Source organism: Penicillium hordei (assembly GCF_028827395.1).
Source record: "Penicillium hordei strain IBT 12815 chromosome Unknown utg000003l_segment0_segment0, whole genome shotgun sequence".
In the NCBI taxonomy this organism is placed as follows: Eukaryota; Fungi; Ascomycota; class Eurotiomycetes; order Eurotiales; family Aspergillaceae; genus Penicillium; species Penicillium hordei.
Genome location: NW_026623144.1, coordinates 2,371,756 through 2,389,128, shown reverse-complemented (window position 1 = coordinate 2,389,128; position 17,373 = coordinate 2,371,756). Strand labels below are relative to the sequence as shown.

At 48.8% G+C, this 17,373-nt stretch overlaps 5 protein-coding genes across 5 annotated transcripts; 4 read left to right on the top strand and 1 right to left on the bottom strand.

Annotated features, from left to right (window-relative positions):
- Nucleotides 1–1,300: 1,300 nt before the first annotated feature.
- steA (sexual development transcription factor SteA) lies at nucleotides 1,301–3,647 on the top strand (the record flags this gene model as incomplete). Its single annotated transcript, XM_056897192.1, has 5 exons — nucleotides 1,301–1,430; nucleotides 1,489–1,588; nucleotides 1,646–3,169; nucleotides 3,266–3,349; nucleotides 3,401–3,647. The coding sequence occupies 5 exons, from the start codon at nucleotides 1,301–1,303 to the stop codon at nucleotides 3,645–3,647; spliced, it is 2,085 nt and encodes a 694-aa protein (XP_056752977.1).
- A 1,138-nt stretch (nucleotides 3,648–4,785) lies between these two features.
- On the top strand, nucleotides 4,786–6,904 carry N7537_006134 (putative sucrose transporter; the record flags this gene model as incomplete). The annotated part of the gene is made up of 4 exons (XM_056897191.1): nucleotides 4,786–4,952; nucleotides 5,048–5,087; nucleotides 5,198–5,519; nucleotides 5,577–6,904. 4 exons carry the CDS (start codon nucleotides 4,786–4,788, stop codon nucleotides 6,902–6,904), a joined length of 1,857 nt encoding a protein of 618 aa, XP_056752976.1.
- Nucleotides 6,905–7,533: 629 nt separating this feature from the next.
- Nucleotides 7,534–9,915, top strand: N7537_006133 (bifunctional K:H/Na:H antiporter NHX1; the record flags this gene model as incomplete). Its single annotated transcript, XM_056897190.1, has 4 exons — nucleotides 7,534–7,576; nucleotides 7,662–7,691; nucleotides 7,787–7,936; nucleotides 8,033–9,915. 4 exons carry the CDS (start codon nucleotides 7,534–7,536, stop codon nucleotides 9,913–9,915), a joined length of 2,106 nt encoding a protein of 701 aa, XP_056752975.1.
- A 2,693-nt stretch (nucleotides 9,916–12,608) lies between these two features.
- N7537_006132 (putative GABA permease) lies at nucleotides 12,609–14,728 on the top strand (the record flags this gene model as incomplete). Its single annotated transcript, XM_056897189.1, has 8 exons — nucleotides 12,609–12,714; nucleotides 12,791–12,916; nucleotides 13,054–13,100; nucleotides 13,154–13,301; nucleotides 13,359–13,891; nucleotides 13,963–14,049; nucleotides 14,119–14,512; nucleotides 14,574–14,728. 8 exons carry the CDS (start codon nucleotides 12,609–12,611, stop codon nucleotides 14,726–14,728), a joined length of 1,596 nt encoding a protein of 531 aa, XP_056752974.1.
- Nucleotides 14,729–15,087: 359 nt separating this feature from the next.
- N7537_006131 (zinc-dependent alcohol dehydrogenase) lies at nucleotides 15,088–16,266 on the bottom strand (the record flags this gene model as incomplete). The annotated part of the gene is made up of 3 exons (XM_056897188.1): nucleotides 15,088–15,134; nucleotides 15,194–15,548; nucleotides 15,610–16,266. The coding sequence occupies 3 exons, from the start codon at nucleotides 16,264–16,266 to the stop codon at nucleotides 15,088–15,090; spliced, it is 1,059 nt and encodes a 352-aa protein (XP_056752973.1).
- Nucleotides 16,267–17,373: the final 1,107 nt, after the last annotated feature.

Genomic DNA, 17,373 nt, shown 5'->3' with positions numbered 1-17,373 from the left:
GTACTTTTTCCCCATTAGACGAGTCCCATTGGGCCAAAATAGATCAGTCGGACATACCGGATGGACGATCCCAAAGCCACAGCCGCTTATATAAAAAAGTGCATCAAAGCTCGGAGAAAATACCAGGGGAAAATTCGGAAAGGTTTCAATGCATGTAAGCGCCCACTGCAACTCTGAAACAACAGGGCGGGTGCTTCAGGTCGCAGCGCCAGTTTGATGAGTCTTGGCTGTCTCCACCTATTTTTCCCGTTGGACTCACACGATCTTTTAGTCTAGAAGGATATCTGAATGTGGCAAGTGATATGTTTATCACTTGTTTATGCAGCCTGGTCACCATGTGGATTGGGCCAATCATCAATCTTGACATGCAATACTATACAAATATTGTACAAAAGAATTCAGGACAGGGGGTTATATTCGCTTTGTTGACAAGGACAGATGTCTTATTTAGCATTGATAGTTTTGATATCAAACTAAGAGTCATAAACTATGATTATTGCGTTAACCTAACACCGTCCTTTTATATAGTATCAATAAAGATGATCCCCCTTCCTGAAGTATGAAATAGAAATGTTCCTGAACCTTGAACATTACCTTGAACATTAAACTTGATTTACCGTTCCGCCCTGTAAATGACCATTTAAATACCATGTAAATAACAACCCATACCAATTAATAACATAAATAACACCCCTTCACACCATTAACAGCAGATAATCAGTCCCCCCTCTGTTATGACTAAGAATAACCCAAAATAACATACTAGTTTCTGACCGGTCATATGGTCCCTAGGCGCTTCCCCCATTCCCAGCTTCGATTATTATTAGACTTGACTGTATCTTCTTTCTTCCCCCCTTCTCTTCTTCTTCACCAATACTCGAGCTTCCTCATTCACTTTCGTTTCTTTCTTCCCGCTGCGCGCGAAAATTCCGGAGGCTTACCGGCTGGTCCAGTTTCATTCTCTCACAATCTCTCTTTCTTGCTCTTTGTCTACGAGGCTGGTTCCTCTGTTTACTTAGACACCTTTCCGCGCATTTGTGTGATCTAGAACTACTCCCGATCGGATATTATCTTTACTGGTTGGCGACGTTGATCCTCGCGCTTCCGATCCTATCCTGTTGAACCATCCAGGTGAGTTTGATCCGAGGTCTTGCAGCTATGTCTCGGAGTCGCAGAAGTCGCAGAGAGGGTTCTTCTGATTGGACTCTGATCGCCCTCTTTGTCTGCGCATGCGTTATCAGGCGGTCTTTTCCCCAGTGCTAACTATCTATACAGTGCGCTTCACAGAAAAATTAAAAAAATGTATCCTCAACCAGGTGCCCCAATCTCTATGGCACCACCCCAAAAGCCCGAAACTTTTATGCTCTCGACCGAAGCACAGCGAAGCCTACCTCACGATGCGCAAGTTGCTCTTCAGCAAGTAGATAACCGTACGTCTTTGGGTGGTTTTTATTCCCGCATCAAAGCAGTGTATTGACATGGGGCCAGTGAAATATTTCCTTCTGTCAGCTCCCGTGGATTGGCAACCAGATCAACTCATTCGACGCTTTTTGCTTCCCACAGGCGACTATGTCTCTTGTGTTTACTGGTTCGTCTCACTCTAGAGCGTGCTGGCCTAGACATCTGACTGACCCCGTCTTAATAGGAGCGGCCTTTTCCACATATCCGGTACCGATATTGTCCGATGCCTCGCATTTCGATTTCAAGCCTTTGGACGTCCGGTGAAGAACTCGAAAAAGTTTGAGGAGGGCATTTTCTCGGATCTACGAAATCTCAAGGCCGGCGTAGACGCGGTCCTGGAGGATCCCAAGAGCCCGTTCCTGGACTTCTTGTACAAAAACAACTGTATTCGGACCCAGAAGAAGCAAAAGGTGTTTTACTGGTACGGCGTGCCCCACGACCGGCTATTTCTCGATGCACTGGAACGGGACTTGAAGCGCGAGAAGATGAACCAGGAGGCCACCACGGTCGCAGTCAGCGAACCGGCCATGTCTTTTGAATTCGACTCGTCCCAGTCTCTGTACGAGCAATTGACCAAGTCACAACAAGTGAATCTAAACTCGTTCGCTGCCCACGCAAGTACGACATATGGCCAGCCCAACTCCCCCGTGGTTCGGACCGTTGACGCAATGCCTCCTCCGCAGATGGCTCCCCCAGCGATCCCTCTGATGCAGGACGACCCTGGGAATCAGGTGTACAACCATCCACAGATGCCCCTTTCGAACAATCTAGTCCAGAGCATCATTAAGCGCGAGCAGGATTACGGCCCTATCCAGTACGATCGCCACGGAATGCCCATTTCCCGCCCCCATCAGCGCCATTCTTCCATGCCGACTTTCTACGAATACTCCCCTGCGCCATCTTTTGTATCCTCGCAATATGAAGATTACAGCAATCGCGGCCTGTCCTTCGAACCAGTCACCCCGCCACAGCATTCGGTCGGACTTGGAGGGGAACCAGCTTACATCGCCAACGAAGACACCGGACTTTACACAGCGATTCCGGATATCTCAAGTGGACCCGCCTACCAGCCTATGATGCAGCTGCCTCCTTCGAATTTGGCTAGTGGTCACTACCAGCCTGCGCCCCGGTCATATTCAGCAAACCCGTATCCCGTCATAGAGGGATCCCCGACATACAAGCAGCGCAGACGTAGGTCATCTATCCCGCCAAATACCGGTGTTGTCGCACCCAGTGGTGCAGCTCACGTCCAATCAACAACGCCAGGAGTTCAGTCAGTCTCGTACGCTGCTCACCGACCAAGTGATCTGCGGCGTTCGGTTTCTAGCTCAGTCGCTCCAGTCGCAGAGGGGGATGAAGCCACCCAGGAACTTGCTCGCACTTATCCCAGTGCGATGCTGCCACAAAAGGATCTTCTTCACGAAATGTCCCGTCATGGCACGCCACTGCAGAACATGGATCAGACCAACGCACAACATCCAGGATCAATGGCAAACCAATCCAATGATCTCACATCTCTGCCAAGCAGCAGTGCCATCGAGACTGCGGTTCAAAACATTGGTGGTCGGTCCGAGCGTTCGGCGCTTGGTCCTACTCGGAGAGCCAGGAGTGCAACCATGATGGAGTTGGGACCCTATCCGACCAAGGCCCATTCTTGCCCCATCCCGTCATGTGGTAGAACCTTCAAGAGATTAGAGCACCTCAAAAGGTAAGCTTCTATTTTTGCACCCACGATAGTGGGGCTGATCTGCACCGTGCGCCGGTGAGATTGTTTCGATAGCCGCCGACTAACCCCTGTTTCTAGACACGTGAGGACACACACACAAGAGCGGCCGTACCCCTGCCCTTATTGCAGCAAAGCTTTCTCAAGGTCCGATAATCTTGCGCAGTAAGTTATTATTATTCTATTTCTTATACGGCTTGCGCTAACATTCGCTAGACATCGTCGGATCCATGAAGCGCAGCAGGATGGTCAGACAATTATCCCAACTGACGAAGATCTGGAGAATGACGCACATGAATTCGGTTCCCCTAGGGAAGAGATGACCCCCCCGGAGCCCGCTCATACAATGATTAGCATGCCCAACATGACGTCGATGGCAGCTCCTTTGAGCATGCCGTCCGCCCTGACCGGCATGCCTGCTTCACACATGATCGCTCCGCAGCTTCTCCAACAGCATATGTGAGAATAGTACAGGGCACGGTGCATCTATTGCAAAGCATCAGATGTATCACTTGATGTCCTCATTATCGGGGATGTTCCGAGCAAATGTTTCAATTCTCCTCTTCGGGGCGCATACAGGCGTCTTTTTTTTTTTGGGGTTCGGGGATTATACCGCCTCTTGTTTAATCGCACGTCCACTGATGGCCTTGCACATACCGCGATATTCGTGTATAGCCCGCGTGTTATGTCCTTGCTTGTTTTTGACGCAGTCTTCTTTTTTTGGGGTTATTTTTGGGTTATTTTGGGTTTGCGGACTGTGCGATGGTTACAGGAGACACCGTGTATTATTGGTGTCGGTTGCCCTGCACGTGAATTGGGGTGCGCTGGCAGACATTCATTTCATGCTGCCTGGCGGGCACGGGCATGAGTGAGGTTCAATTACCTCGCAATGGGAAATGGATTGGGAAGGGAAAGATTCGGGTTGGCTTCGTGGATCGTCGGGCATTGTCCATGAAGACCGGCTGGGAATGGTAAGGTTTGTACGCCTCAAATTACAATAAATAGACAGAGATATTGTGTAACGACTTGGAATTGAAATCGAAAAAACACATGAAAACTTTATAAATATCAATGTTCCTTTGATTGTATCTGCAATATTGTTGTACATAGTATCGTATACGGTCCGATGATGTGATTGAGGACGGTTATGGCCTATAAATGATAAATGGTACATCACGTGTTGCTGACGTCGATCACCCCTGCGAGAGATCTATCTGACACACCGCATTTTGATGAAGGACTATACCCTGTCGAGTTTTACTTTCTTTCAGCTACCTATCCGGATGGTAAACGATGCGTGGCCGCCAACACCCAGCATAGCCCCATATTTCCGACGCTATCTACTTCCCCACACTGCAACAATCCACAGTCTACACTGCCTACGACCAACACGAGGGTTGTAAAGTTAATTAAGAAAAGCCCCAATCCCAGCTAGTACTATCGAAAAAGCGTATCTCCACTCAGAGGAACCCTGCACCGCAGTCAGCAGCTGGGAATCACAGCAGGCCCGACCATATCCGAACACGCGTCAGCGAGTTCTATGAGCTAATCCTGGTTGGTGCCAATTCACCCCATCCAAATCCCGACTCTTTAACCCTCTCATGGGGGAATCGGATTACAAGCCTGCCCCTGGTTCTATCAACGAGGGCTCGCCTCTCATGGTTCCCACTCCCCCTTCAGACAGACCTGGTGGGCGCCCTCTTGCCGGTGCCGATGAGTCGTCTAAGAATGCATTGTACATGTCTCTTTTGACTCTGTCTATTGGTGGGTAAGTATTCGCATATGGTAATTTAATTCCACTTACTTATGCGTTATTTTGACCTGTTCTACCGGCCATTTATTAATATGGTGTTTCTTTAACAGACTTCAGATTGTTTGGTCTGTCGAACTTTCTAATGGATCGGTAAGTATAACTCGCGATTTGCAGTGAATGGCCATTTAAACTTTGCATCCTACTTTTTTCCGTCACGATGCTGCAAAATTGAATAAAACAACATACTGACTCGTGTACAGCCATTCCTTCTATCCCTCGGGATGAGCAAGTCGCTTCTTGCCTTTGTTTGGATAGCCGGTCCCTTGACAGGTGCGCTGGTGCAACCATACATCGGCATTAGAAGCGATAACTGCCGGCTCGCGTGGGGTAAGAGGAAACCGTTCATGGTTGTTGGAGGCGCAGCAACTGTCGTTTCATTGCTAGCTCTGGCGTGGGTGAAAGAGATTGTGGGGGGCTTTCTGTCTATATTCGGTGTTGAATCAGCATCTGCTGGAGCCAAGATTGTTATCATTATCATGGCAACGATTTTCATGTATTGCCTTGATTTTTCCATTAACACAGGTGGGTGCACACTCCGGTATCTTTACGTTTATTGCTCGGCTAATTACCATCTTATAGTGCAAGCTGCAATCAGAGCATTCATTGTCGACAATTGCCCCGCCCACCAGCAGGAACTGTCTAACGCTTGGGCTAGTCGTATGGTCGGCACTGGCAACATCCTGGGATATATCTTTGGCTACATGGACTTGCCGAAGTTTGTCCCTTTCTTGGGAAATACCCAGTTCAAGGTTCTTTGTGTACTCGCCTCGGTTTTTCTGGGCGCAACCCTTGCTATTAGTTGTGTCTACATCAAAGAGCGGGACCCCCGAGGAGAAGGACCTGTGACCGACAAGCTTGGTGTGATCTCCTTTTTCAAACAGGTCATCAAGTCGATTCGGAGCTTGCCGACACAAATCTCCCGCGTCTGTCAGGTGCAGTTCGCAGCGTGGGTGGGCTGGTTCCCATTCCTGTACTACTCCACGACCTATGTCGGGCAGCTGTACGTCAATCCTGTTTTCGCAGATAATCCCCATCTCTCCGAGGGTGAGGTCGATAAGGCCTGGGAAGATGCTACTCGTGTCGGGACACTAGCTCTGCTCATCTATGCTATCATATCTTTCCTTGCCAATATGTTGCTTCCTCTTTTTGTGGACCCGTTATATGCACCGGCGCCAGAGACTGTTTTGCAACGGGATTCTCTGGACGGGGATTTGGATGATGGGTCAGAGCCAGCTGCAAGGAGACTGTCACTTTCAAGTATGCCGACAGGCAACGCATCCGAGCCTTTGCTCGACGCTGTTCCAATCAGACAGGAGACCGAAGGGAAACCGACTTGGCTTTCCCGTTTACGCGTCCCAGGCTTGACCCTCCCGCGTGTGTGGCTCCTCTCCCACCTTCTCTTCGCAGCGTGCATGTTCAGTACTTTCTTTATCTACTCTCACCAAGCCGGGTCGGTATTTGTGGGCATTATCGGCGTCTCCTGGGCTGTAGCGCTGTGGGCACCCTTCGCTCTTATCGCGGCGGAGGTAGCTAGAATTGATCCTTCTAGACGAAATCGTCGCCGCACAGCTCAGCCCACCTATGATGAATATGAACGTGAGGCCCAATACGAGGGTCCTGGTGAATATAACAGCGTTGGAGGCAGTGATGTTGAGCACGGTCACCTGAAGGACCATCCTGATGGTGGGGATGTTGCGCAGGCGGGTATTATTCTTGGATTGCATAATATGGCTATTTCTCTGCCCCAGATTCTGTCCAGTCTTGTTTGCAGTGCCATCTTCAAGGCATCTCAGAAGCAAAGAGGGGAGCCGTGGGATGATAGTGTGGGATGGGTACTACGGTTTGGTGGATGTGCTGCGTTGGTGGCTGCGTGGTTGACTAGACGGGTTTCGGATGGATCAAGATAGACCTTCAGGCATATGCTGCAATGAAGTCATTATATTCTTTTATATGTTGCATGCAGTCGATACTGAGGCAGAAAGTATCTCCCAGCCTTATCTATAACATGCATCATAAAGGGATTCTGCAGGGGATGGTGATTGTCGTACGAAGTATGTGGGTCCTTCTAAGCAGGTCTAGAGCATCATAGGGCAATCAAATCATGTCATCAAATAATGATGATGTGTTCTCGCACTGAATATCGACAGCCCTTTGTGCCTGGCTATTTTGCCAATCCACCGGTTTCTTGGCAGTTGCGCGGCACACTTCGAAACTCGGCCCGGGTGTAATTTCAAATACTAATACACACCATATCTTACGTTATCGCTGTATCTTTCCAATTTCCCCACCAATTTGGCTGCAGCCAGCCCTGCCGTATTCTGTATTGTACAACTCTGTACCTGACCTCATATCTGTCCCTCGGATACGACTTAGGCAGTCCGTGTTATTACTACTAACCCAATTCGATCTTGTCGCAACCTCTCGCTTTCCATCTCTGCGTGGACTATGTGCGCCTGGTCCTGCCATCTTAATCTCACTGTGGGAGTGAACTGCCAGTCCGCCCTGGCCCTTGATACTTTCAACGGCGTGAGCCGCGATGGCTAGCCAATTTATGAACGATGGCCTACGCGCCCTGCTTCGTATGTCCCTCTGATCAGTGGTCTTGGACGCTGCGCTTTAATTTCCCGTTTGGACTACGAACTAACATATCTATCTTTGTCATAGGGAGAGCATCTGAAGAATCCGATCCCGATGGTACGCTTGCCTGAACTCATCCCCTCATCCCTCCCGTCTCCTCGCGATATACCGCTATTCAGCTTCGGAGATTTAACTAGTATGGCGAACTATAGATTCCACCGAGGCAGGGTCCAAGGAGATCACAACATCCTGGGCATTGTTTATCATGATCCTGTTGTTGATGTTCGCCCTCTTCACGAGCTACATCCTCCAACAGAGGAAGATCCAAGCTGTCCATGAGACAGTTCTATCAATTTTTGCAGGTAGGCAATATACTTGGGTGGCGCAGACATGGTCTCGAAACAACAAAGCTTCGAGAGGTCTGCGCAGATTGGTACGGACTTGCTAACGGTCGCCAGGGATGTTCGTTGGACTACTCATCCGTTTCACAGACTCCACCCTTCAAGACAGCGTCGCCTTCGACTACCAATTCTTCTTCAACCTCCTCCTTCCTCCGATTATTCTCGCCTCTGGTTATGAACTCCACCAGGCGAACTTCTTCCGACATATCGGCACGATTCTCACCTTCGCGTTCGCCGGTACCTTTATATCCGCAATCGTGCTCGGTCTGGTGCTGTACCTATGGACCCGGATCCCGCTGAGTGGGCTGGATATCTCTTTCGTTGAAGCTATTTCGGTCGGCGCAACCCTCTCCGCTACGGATCCCGTCACCATCCTAGCTATCTTCAACCTCTATAAGGTCGAGCCAAAGCTTTATACTATCATTTTTGGCGAGTCGATCCTTAACGATGCCATTGCCATCGTGCTCTTCGAGACGGCACAGAGGTATCACGAGACCGGCGCAGCTGGCTCTTTGACCTTCCTGAATCTATTCGAGGCGGTGGGGCTCTTTTTGCTCGTCTTCTTTGGTAGCATGGTTGTCGGAATGCTGGTTGGAATCGCTACCGCACTGGGCCTCAAATACACCCTCGTGCGGCGCTTGCCCAAGATTGAGAGCTGCTTGATTATTTTGGTTGCATACGCCAGCTACTTCTTCTCCAATGGCGTGCACCTATCCGGCATTGTCTCGCTCTTGTTTTGTGGTATCACCCTCAAGCACTATGCTTACTATAACATGTCGCGTCGCACGCAGTTGACCACCAAATACCTGTTCCAGGTGATGGCTCAACTCTCAGAAAACTTCATCTTTATTTACCTCGGCCTCGACCTCTTCGTGGAGCCTAACCTCCAGTTCAACCCTCTATTCATCATGGTGGCAGTGTTCGGTATCTGTCTCTCCCGCTACCTCGCGGTGTTCCCGCTTTCCAAGGCTATCAATTGGTTCATCCGGTACCGAGCACGTCGTCGTGGCGTGGATGTTCCCGACGAGCTGCCGTTCGCTTATCAAGCGATGCTCTTCTGGGCTGGATTGCGCGGTGCCGTCGGTGTTGCACTAGCGGCTGGTCTATCGGGGGTCAACGCTCCCGCACTTCGGGCGACAGTACTTGTTGTCGTCGTGCTAACCGTCATCATCTTCGGCGGAACCACAGCACGCATGTTGGAGATTCTGGGCATTCGAACGGGTGTAGTTGAGGAGCTGGACTCGGACGATGAATTTGACACCGAGGTGACCCATGGCGGTACCTACTACAAGCGCTCCGGCACGAGCCTGGGATACATCCCGCGACGCGCTGACTCGGTGATCCCCTTGGATGGCGTCACCACCACCCCACGCGCTGAAGCTGGGGAGCGAACACACAGCTACTCCAGCGGCAACAGTCGCCGCCCAAGCCCACCCTATACCCACACAAGAATGTACTCCGCCGCGTACAGCAACAAAGATCAGTCCTGGCGCGACCGCCAATCCGCCGCGACGTTACTCAATGGCGCAGCTGGGCCGAGTGCCGGTGAAGGCAGCGATGACGAGTTCGGCCTGCCACCTCCGGGCCTCGGTCGCTCTAATGATCCTACCCACCCAGATGAGTTCGATCTTGATATTGAGGGCATCTCCGATGACGACCTCCCACCAGCTGCAAGTGGAGCCTCGCGTCTCCGCCGGTCCGCCTCCCAACCCCCTCACCCTTCGTCCGCCCCACCCACCAACGCAGCGGCGTCGACCAGCGTCTCGCCCACTCGCCAGCCGGCAGGTATGTCTGCACGGGATGCGGTGCGGGGTCTGTTTTCGGGTGGTGCTTCTGGCGACCATGCGGCTTGGTTCCGTCAGCTCGATGAGGACTATATCAAGCCCACACTTTTGTTGGACCAGTCGAATCATAAAGGACCTGGACCTGGTGCGGTTTGAGATGATGATACCTTGGAAATGACTTCCAGTTTTGTTTTTTCTTTGATCTGGGTGTATATTTAGCCTTTGTTGTTTGGGTCTGCATTCTCATTCATGTTTTGCTTTTCTGCATTTGTCGCTTCCATACAAGACTTGTCTGTATGAGCTTGTGTGAAACGCGTTTGAAAACTTATAGAAGCCAACAAGACATCTTCAAGTGCGAAGTACACGTCCCCTGTAAAAGTAGCCAAAGCAATATCGAATTGGGTTTCTCCGCACTTTAGCGTTATCCGTTACCCCACACTTTCCGGGATATATCACCTCATTTAAAGGAAAGACAGTCAAAACACTCGAACCGAGATAGTCCAAGAGGTCTAGGACAAAAGAACAATACCCTCGTCTCCGTCCATAGCGATTTAATAAACGTAACGCCCCAAGATAAGCAAAAGCTTCGCCGTTCACCCGTGCGTTCCTATCTCTTCCTACCTTATCGCCCACTCGGATCAGCAATAGCTATCTGTGCAGAGTATAATTATGTACGGTGCCATGCTTATTTTGGGGATACTTACGCCAATACCTATCTTCTCAGTCATCTGATCGCCGTATTAGATTCCGAGCTTACGGTTATGCACTTATGTACTCCGTAGAGAGGATTAGTGGGGCTTTCCTACTGGATCTCCCGCCGCTTTTATAAGGGTGTTTCGCAGTGGTAGAAGTCAGCATGGACTTGGACTAGGTGATCTTCTGTTCTACGGAGTAGTTACCGAGGTGCGGGTGAGTCGCGGAAGTTGATATATCTCGAAGCACATATACACCTTTCCATTTTAGTGCTCCCCTTAGCCGCTTTTGATCACCGACTAAAAATAAGCACGCTGCTGAGTATTACATAATCGTCAACTGGTTCACTAGGCACTATCCCCGATGCCTCGGACCCGGGGCCGTAAGTAAGGTAGAGTTGGATTGCAGTGGAAACATTACCAACGCTACGGGGCCGCTCTTTTCTCCAACATAATTAGGACGAATTGGCAGTTCATATTTAACACAATACTGCCTACTGATATCCTATGCGGTGATCCTAAATGATGTAAATTTTAACAAAATCTCGATATCTTCGAATATGATAAAGTTAAATTCCTTCCAGAAGTAACTTAGTTGCAGGGCATGTACCTCCACCCGCTAGTATGTGTATAAATCCTATTTTGGCCACCTGGCTATAGTGGTAGGTGAACTTCAATTCTCTCCTATCAATCGAAGGTCGAGTCGTCCCAACTAGACGGATTTGAGGCCAAAATCTGCAAGTGTGAGCATATCATATAAGTCTTCTGTAGATTTCTTATACATGTCTAGCCCCGCAAAATCTCCCAGAGGGGGAAGCTCCAGAGAGGCACCAAGATATATTATAGCCACCTGCTCGTTTTGGCCGGAAGATCCGCATGGATCAACAAGATTAGAACCGAGTAACGTCCGGAGGTATACCGGGAGGAGCGAGTCTAATGCTAAGCATGGGCCGAACCACCTAACGATCTTCCCTAATAATCAAATTCTTCCAGCTTTGTTTCGGATTTGTCACTGCTTTTAACCACATCTTCAAGGTAATGAAGATTACACACGGCTCATCAATACTCTTTTGGTAATATTCAAAGATTTCTATCGAAAGGGGGAGGCAGTAGAATCACCAAAAGTTGAAATAAATTAACCAGAAATCCGGATTAGTTCTGATTCAGTTCCCCCTCCATCAGCTAATTCATACCTACACAAGGGTCCTGTCGAGGCTACGCATATTTAGACAAATGCTGACGCGACAATAGGATCTTACATCGAAAGAGCTATTAACACCCATGTCCAGGTTCATACAGACTAGACCACTCAAGAGAACGGCACTCTCGTCTTCGAAAACAACGTGAGCACTGGGCAACTGTATTTCGAGGAGGAACTCGAGAAGGTCATGGCTCTTCAACCATATGCCTCCCATACGTAGATCAACCGCACACAATGATGTCGACATTTGAACTTCTTTTAACGTCTAAAGCTCGTAGTTGCCGAAATGCGTTGAGGATTATTGCCTGCTGCATTCTGGAGCCTTCCGAGAAGCGATGGATTTCTTGAATATCGAAGTAATGGAAAGACGTACTCAATACACCAAATAATAATCCTTTTTGAGGACAGTGGTAAACCCATCCAAAGTTGTGGAAATAATCATCGCCTAGGCAACCTATCAACTTAGGGATTTGGCGTGCTGAGTTCTACCCAGCGCCCAAAAGGCAGCAAGGGATAATCCCAAAAGGGGAAAGGGGATGTTTTGCGATATACAACGTCGTACGCTCCCCCGCTCCGCTAAACTAGCCGCCTCTAACCCAAGTCGATCTTCCCTTGAAAAGATAAGAGATTGTGTCATGTAACCCCTCAGATTTCCTATAGAATCTATTTATTTTATATTCTAGAATCGGAAGGGGTTTAAAAGGTTATATCTACACATAGACCTGGAGCACATGGCATGGATCTGCGCTTACTGCACCTCCTATCTGCCTCTTGCATCAGTGCTTATAGTACTCGAGTCCATCGTAATATTTTAAGACCCAACCCTCCCCTTCCTCTTTCTTCCCGAGGTCTCCATTTCTATCAAATCTTAGCTGTTGCGCGTTCGATCGCGTTGGCTATTTGTTTGCCTATACACAACTTCATTTCCCTCCATAACCATCATACCTACCTTAACCATGGATGATATAATAGAGAAAGTGACGTCCAAGACAAGCAAGAGGCGTCAGTCAACAGCCACGGGTCATGACTCGAAGCCCCAGGCTGGAGATACCGAGTTGCTAGGTGTGTATATCGCGCGGCTCATTGGCAGACCTTGTGTGTAACCATATGAGATAGTTGTCACTGACCGATTAAATAGCGACACTCGGGTACAAGCAGGAATTGCGACGCCATTATTCGACACTTCAGATTTTCGCTGTCGCTTTCAGTATTATGGGGCTTTTGCCTTCCATTGCGTCTACGTTGGCATTTTCTATGCCCGCTGGTCCGGTGGGAATGGTTTGGGTAATATACTTCCCCAGGCTGAAATTGGTTGAAATCAGGACTGACAGAAGTGATAGGGTATGCAACTATCTTTTCAGAGGTATAGGTCTCGCAATTGTTAACAGGTTCATTGAACAGGATGGTTGGTTGCAAGTTGCTTTATCTTTATTGTCAGCTTGGCAATGGTATGGTTTACTCGATCTCCAATCCCTAAAATCACAGAACTGATGGTCATCAGGCTGATATAGCATCCGCAATGCCCACAGCAGGCGGTCTCTACTTCTGGACACATTACTTCGCATCCGAGAAATGGAAGAACCCGCTAAGTTTTCTCGTCGGATATAGCAATACCATCGGTTTGATCGGAGGTATATGCTCTATTGACTGTAAGTCAGCCCACTCACAACCTTAAGCTCTTCCATCACTAACACCACACCTATTAGATGGTTTCGCCAGCATGCTCCTCTCCGTAATCTCGCTCGCCCGCGACGGAAACTGGTCCGCAACAAGACCAGTCATCTACGGCACATACGCAGCAACAGTATTCGCACACGGCTTCATCGCCACCTTCTTCGCCCGGATGATGCCAAGAATCCAATCCGCATGTATCTTCCTCAACATCGCTCTCGTGGTAGCAACCGTCATCGCCCTACCCATCGGCAAAGCAAACAACAGCCCGCCAGTAAACCCGGGCTCGTATGTTTTCGGCGAAGTCCAGAACCTCACAACCTGGCCCACCGGCTGGGCATTTATCATGGCGTGGCTGTCACCTATCTGGACTATTGGCGCCTTCGATTCTTGCGTGCATATGAGTGAGGAGGCGACACATGCTGCGCGTGCTGTGCCGCTGGGGATTATCTCTTCGGTGGGATTGTGTGGCCTTCTTGGGTTTGTTTCGCTGGCGGTTATTGCGTCCTCGATGGATAGGAATATTGAGGGGATTTTGAACTCGAAGTTTGGTCAGCCTATGGCTCAGGTTGGTTTTGTCTTGCTTTTTCCGTTGCCCTTTGGTGTCAGAACGTACTTTCTAATCTGGATGTTCTATAGATCTACTACGACGCCCTCGGCAAAAACGGAGCCATGGGCTTCATGGTCGTGGTAATGCTCGTTCAATTCTTCATGGGACTGAGTATTGTAAGTCCCTCCTCATCTACCAACCTACACCCAAACCCCAGAATCCATCCACTAACTCTACCCACACAGGTCCTAGCCGCCTCCCGCCAAAGTTGGGCCTTCTCCCGCGACGGCGCTCTCCCCTTCTCCTCCTTCTTCCGCAAAGTAAGCCAGCGCAAATTCATGCGCTACCAGCCAGTTCGCATGATGTGCGGTATAGTGGTCGCCTCGGTATTAATCGGCCTCCTTTGTTTAATCGACGAAGCCGCCGCCAGCGCCCTATTTTCGCTCGCTGTAGCCGGAAACGACCTCGCATGGCTAACGCCAATCCTGGCGCGTCTGCTCTGGGGCAGCGATAGCTTTATCCCTGGGGAGTTCTATACGGGGAAGTATCTTAGTAAGCCCATTGGGTGGGTTGCGGTCATCTATATGATGTTCGTCATTGTTCTTACTATGATTCCTACCGAGGGGCCGAATCCGACGTGTGAGTTGCACTATACCATACTATCGATTTCGAGGTGCTTTTGCTGACTAGGTGTCTGAAGCTCAAACGATGAATTATACAGTTGTTATTAATGGGGGTCTTTGGCTTGGGGCGGTGGCTTATTACTATATTCATGCGAGAAAGACGTATAGGGGACCTCAGACTACTGTTAGTCCTGAGGATGAAGGGAAGAATTTGGAGCAGGGTTCTAAATAGCCGAGAGGATATAGATAGACATTGTGGCTTTTTGGGTAGGACCTAGAGCATGTCAGACGAGGTTCTGTTGTTCATGTCGACATATTAAGTTCATATGTAGCTAATGACCATAAGAAGTGAAGAGTTTTAATGTATACCCATCACTTACGGAGATACTGGAGATTTCCAAATTTCAAATTTCAAATTCGCCTTTCAATCATCGCTAATCACCCTTACACCGGGGTCACCCTTACACCGGGGATTAAAAAAAACCGTTGCTATGGACATCACGCTTCGTTTCTTCCTTCATTCTTTGTTTCTCAAAAGCAATTTCTCTCCGGGTCTATTCGCTCGCGCCCAATGAATAGATAAAGATTCATCTATTCAGGAATCTCGAGGACATAGCGGCCAACGATCTTGCCTTGCTCTGTATTGCACATATTAGCATATGGTCAATATCAAGTAATCAAAACATTGCAAACTTACTCATGAGCTCGAACACCTCAGGCAACTCCTGCAGAGGAACAGTCTTGAAAGGAGCATTGATCAAGCCACGCTCGAAGAATTCAACGGCCTCAACGCCATCCTGGCGGTTGCCGACATAGCTGCCCCTGATTGTAATCATCTTGACAACAGTTTCGAAAACAGGGGCCTTGAGGAACGCATTGGCGGGAAGACCGATGGCAATGATAGTGCCACGAGAGCGAGCATATTCGACAGCCTGTTGGAAAGGCTTTTCGGAGACAGCGAGCAAAAGCACAGCATGAACACCTAGGCCACCGGGAGTAGCAGCCTTGACATCTGCAACGAGATCGGTAGACTTGGTGAAGTCGATGTAGACCTGAACACTATATCAGCATAGACTCTAAAAAGGTAAACAAAGGGAATAGAAAAAAGCTTACCTCTGCACCGAGCTGTTCACACATGGCCTTCTTATCCTCGCCACCATCAATAGCAATAACACGCAAGCCCATAGCCTTAGCATACTGCGTTCCAAGAGAGCCAAGACCACCACCGGCACCAACAATAGCAACGGTCTGACCAGGGCGCACACCGGACTCCTTGAGACCCTTGTAGACAGTAATACCAGCACACAGAATAGGCGCAATAGCATCAAGCGGGATTTCCTTCGACAACTTCAACACATGAGCCGCCTTACCAATCGCGTACTGCTGGAAGGTACCGTCAACCGTGTATCCGGACAACTGTGCCTCGAGACACAGAGGCTCATCGGAAGTCTCGCAGAACTCGCATTGGAGACAAGATCCATTGAGCCATTTGATGCCTGCGTGATCGCCAATTTCAATGCCATGCGCGAGAGATCCCTTTGCAACAACGATTCCGGCGCCTTCGTGGCCGCCGACGAGGTTCTTCTTCACTTCGAGAGGCCAGTCACCGTTCATGGCGTGCAAGTCGGTGTGGCAGACGCCGGTGTACTTCATCTTCACGAGGACTTCATCGGGACCCGGCTTGGGGACGGGGATTTGTTTGTAGACGGGTGGTCCGCCAATCTTTTCGACGACTTGCGCCCATTGGAGGTCGGGGATTTCGAAGGACATATTGTTGAGTAGAATGTGTGAGGGTAAGATTAAGAGGTAAGAATGGGAAGTCGAATAGGTAAAAAGTATTAAGTGGGAAGTTTGAAGTGATTAAAAGATGTGATAATGTAACACAGAGAAGTAGGTTGAGCAACTGGTCTTATAGTAGCTAAGCGGATTGCCTGACGTCGGGATCAGAGCATCGGCTTCTTTCAACTTCCCGTGAAATCATGAAATCCCGCCGGTTTCCCGTTCACCGGTAGCTCTATGGTATCTGGTGTCATTCCAAACAATCTTGGAATAATAGTCCTAGACAGTACGTAGGTGTGTAGAGGGATCCACTTCCGCTTCCCGTTTGCGGTATACAGCTACCACGCAGGCCCCGGTCTTTCCTAAACATCTAGTCCTTAACTATTTTGGATAGTGATAGTCTATCTAGATTGATATGACATCTCTGATAGAATTTGGGGAATGGGAGGGACAAACCCCTCCATATCAGCTTATGCAGGCAACACGAACCCACTCAAATGCATGCCTCCTCATTTGGAAAAAGAGCGACAGAACCATAATTGGAAATCCACATGTAAGATTAATACAATGATGACAGAAGATGTCAAGAGGCAATTTTACCATTCCAAGGTTATGTCCATACGAGATTGGGAGTGGAGGACGTCATCGCTAGGATCAGGCCATACGAGGGCACTTTGGAGATTGGGATATTTTTGGCGATTGTATAATTATTTGTTTAATTTAATATAGGTCTCTCGAAACTAAATACATATATACCTACATGGTGGGATCTATCCTCTAGGGCTATAAATAATAATAGTTCCTTTCCCCCTTGGGTTCATGTGGGGGAATTTACGATCTAAGGTACGTAGGTCGGTTTTGAGGCTTACGTATCTTCTAGAGCTCATTGATTACTTCTAACGTTGGACTTTTGATATCTGACATAGTTTATATTCTAACGTTGACTTATAAGCTGATATGATGTCCTGATGCCCACGGCGATGCCCCTAGGAAGAAGACTTCTATATAAGTGACTTTACCTTCCAAGGGTATTTAGTAATTCCAGTAATATATATAGGAGATAGGAGATGGATAGAAGATGTATAGATATCATCAATA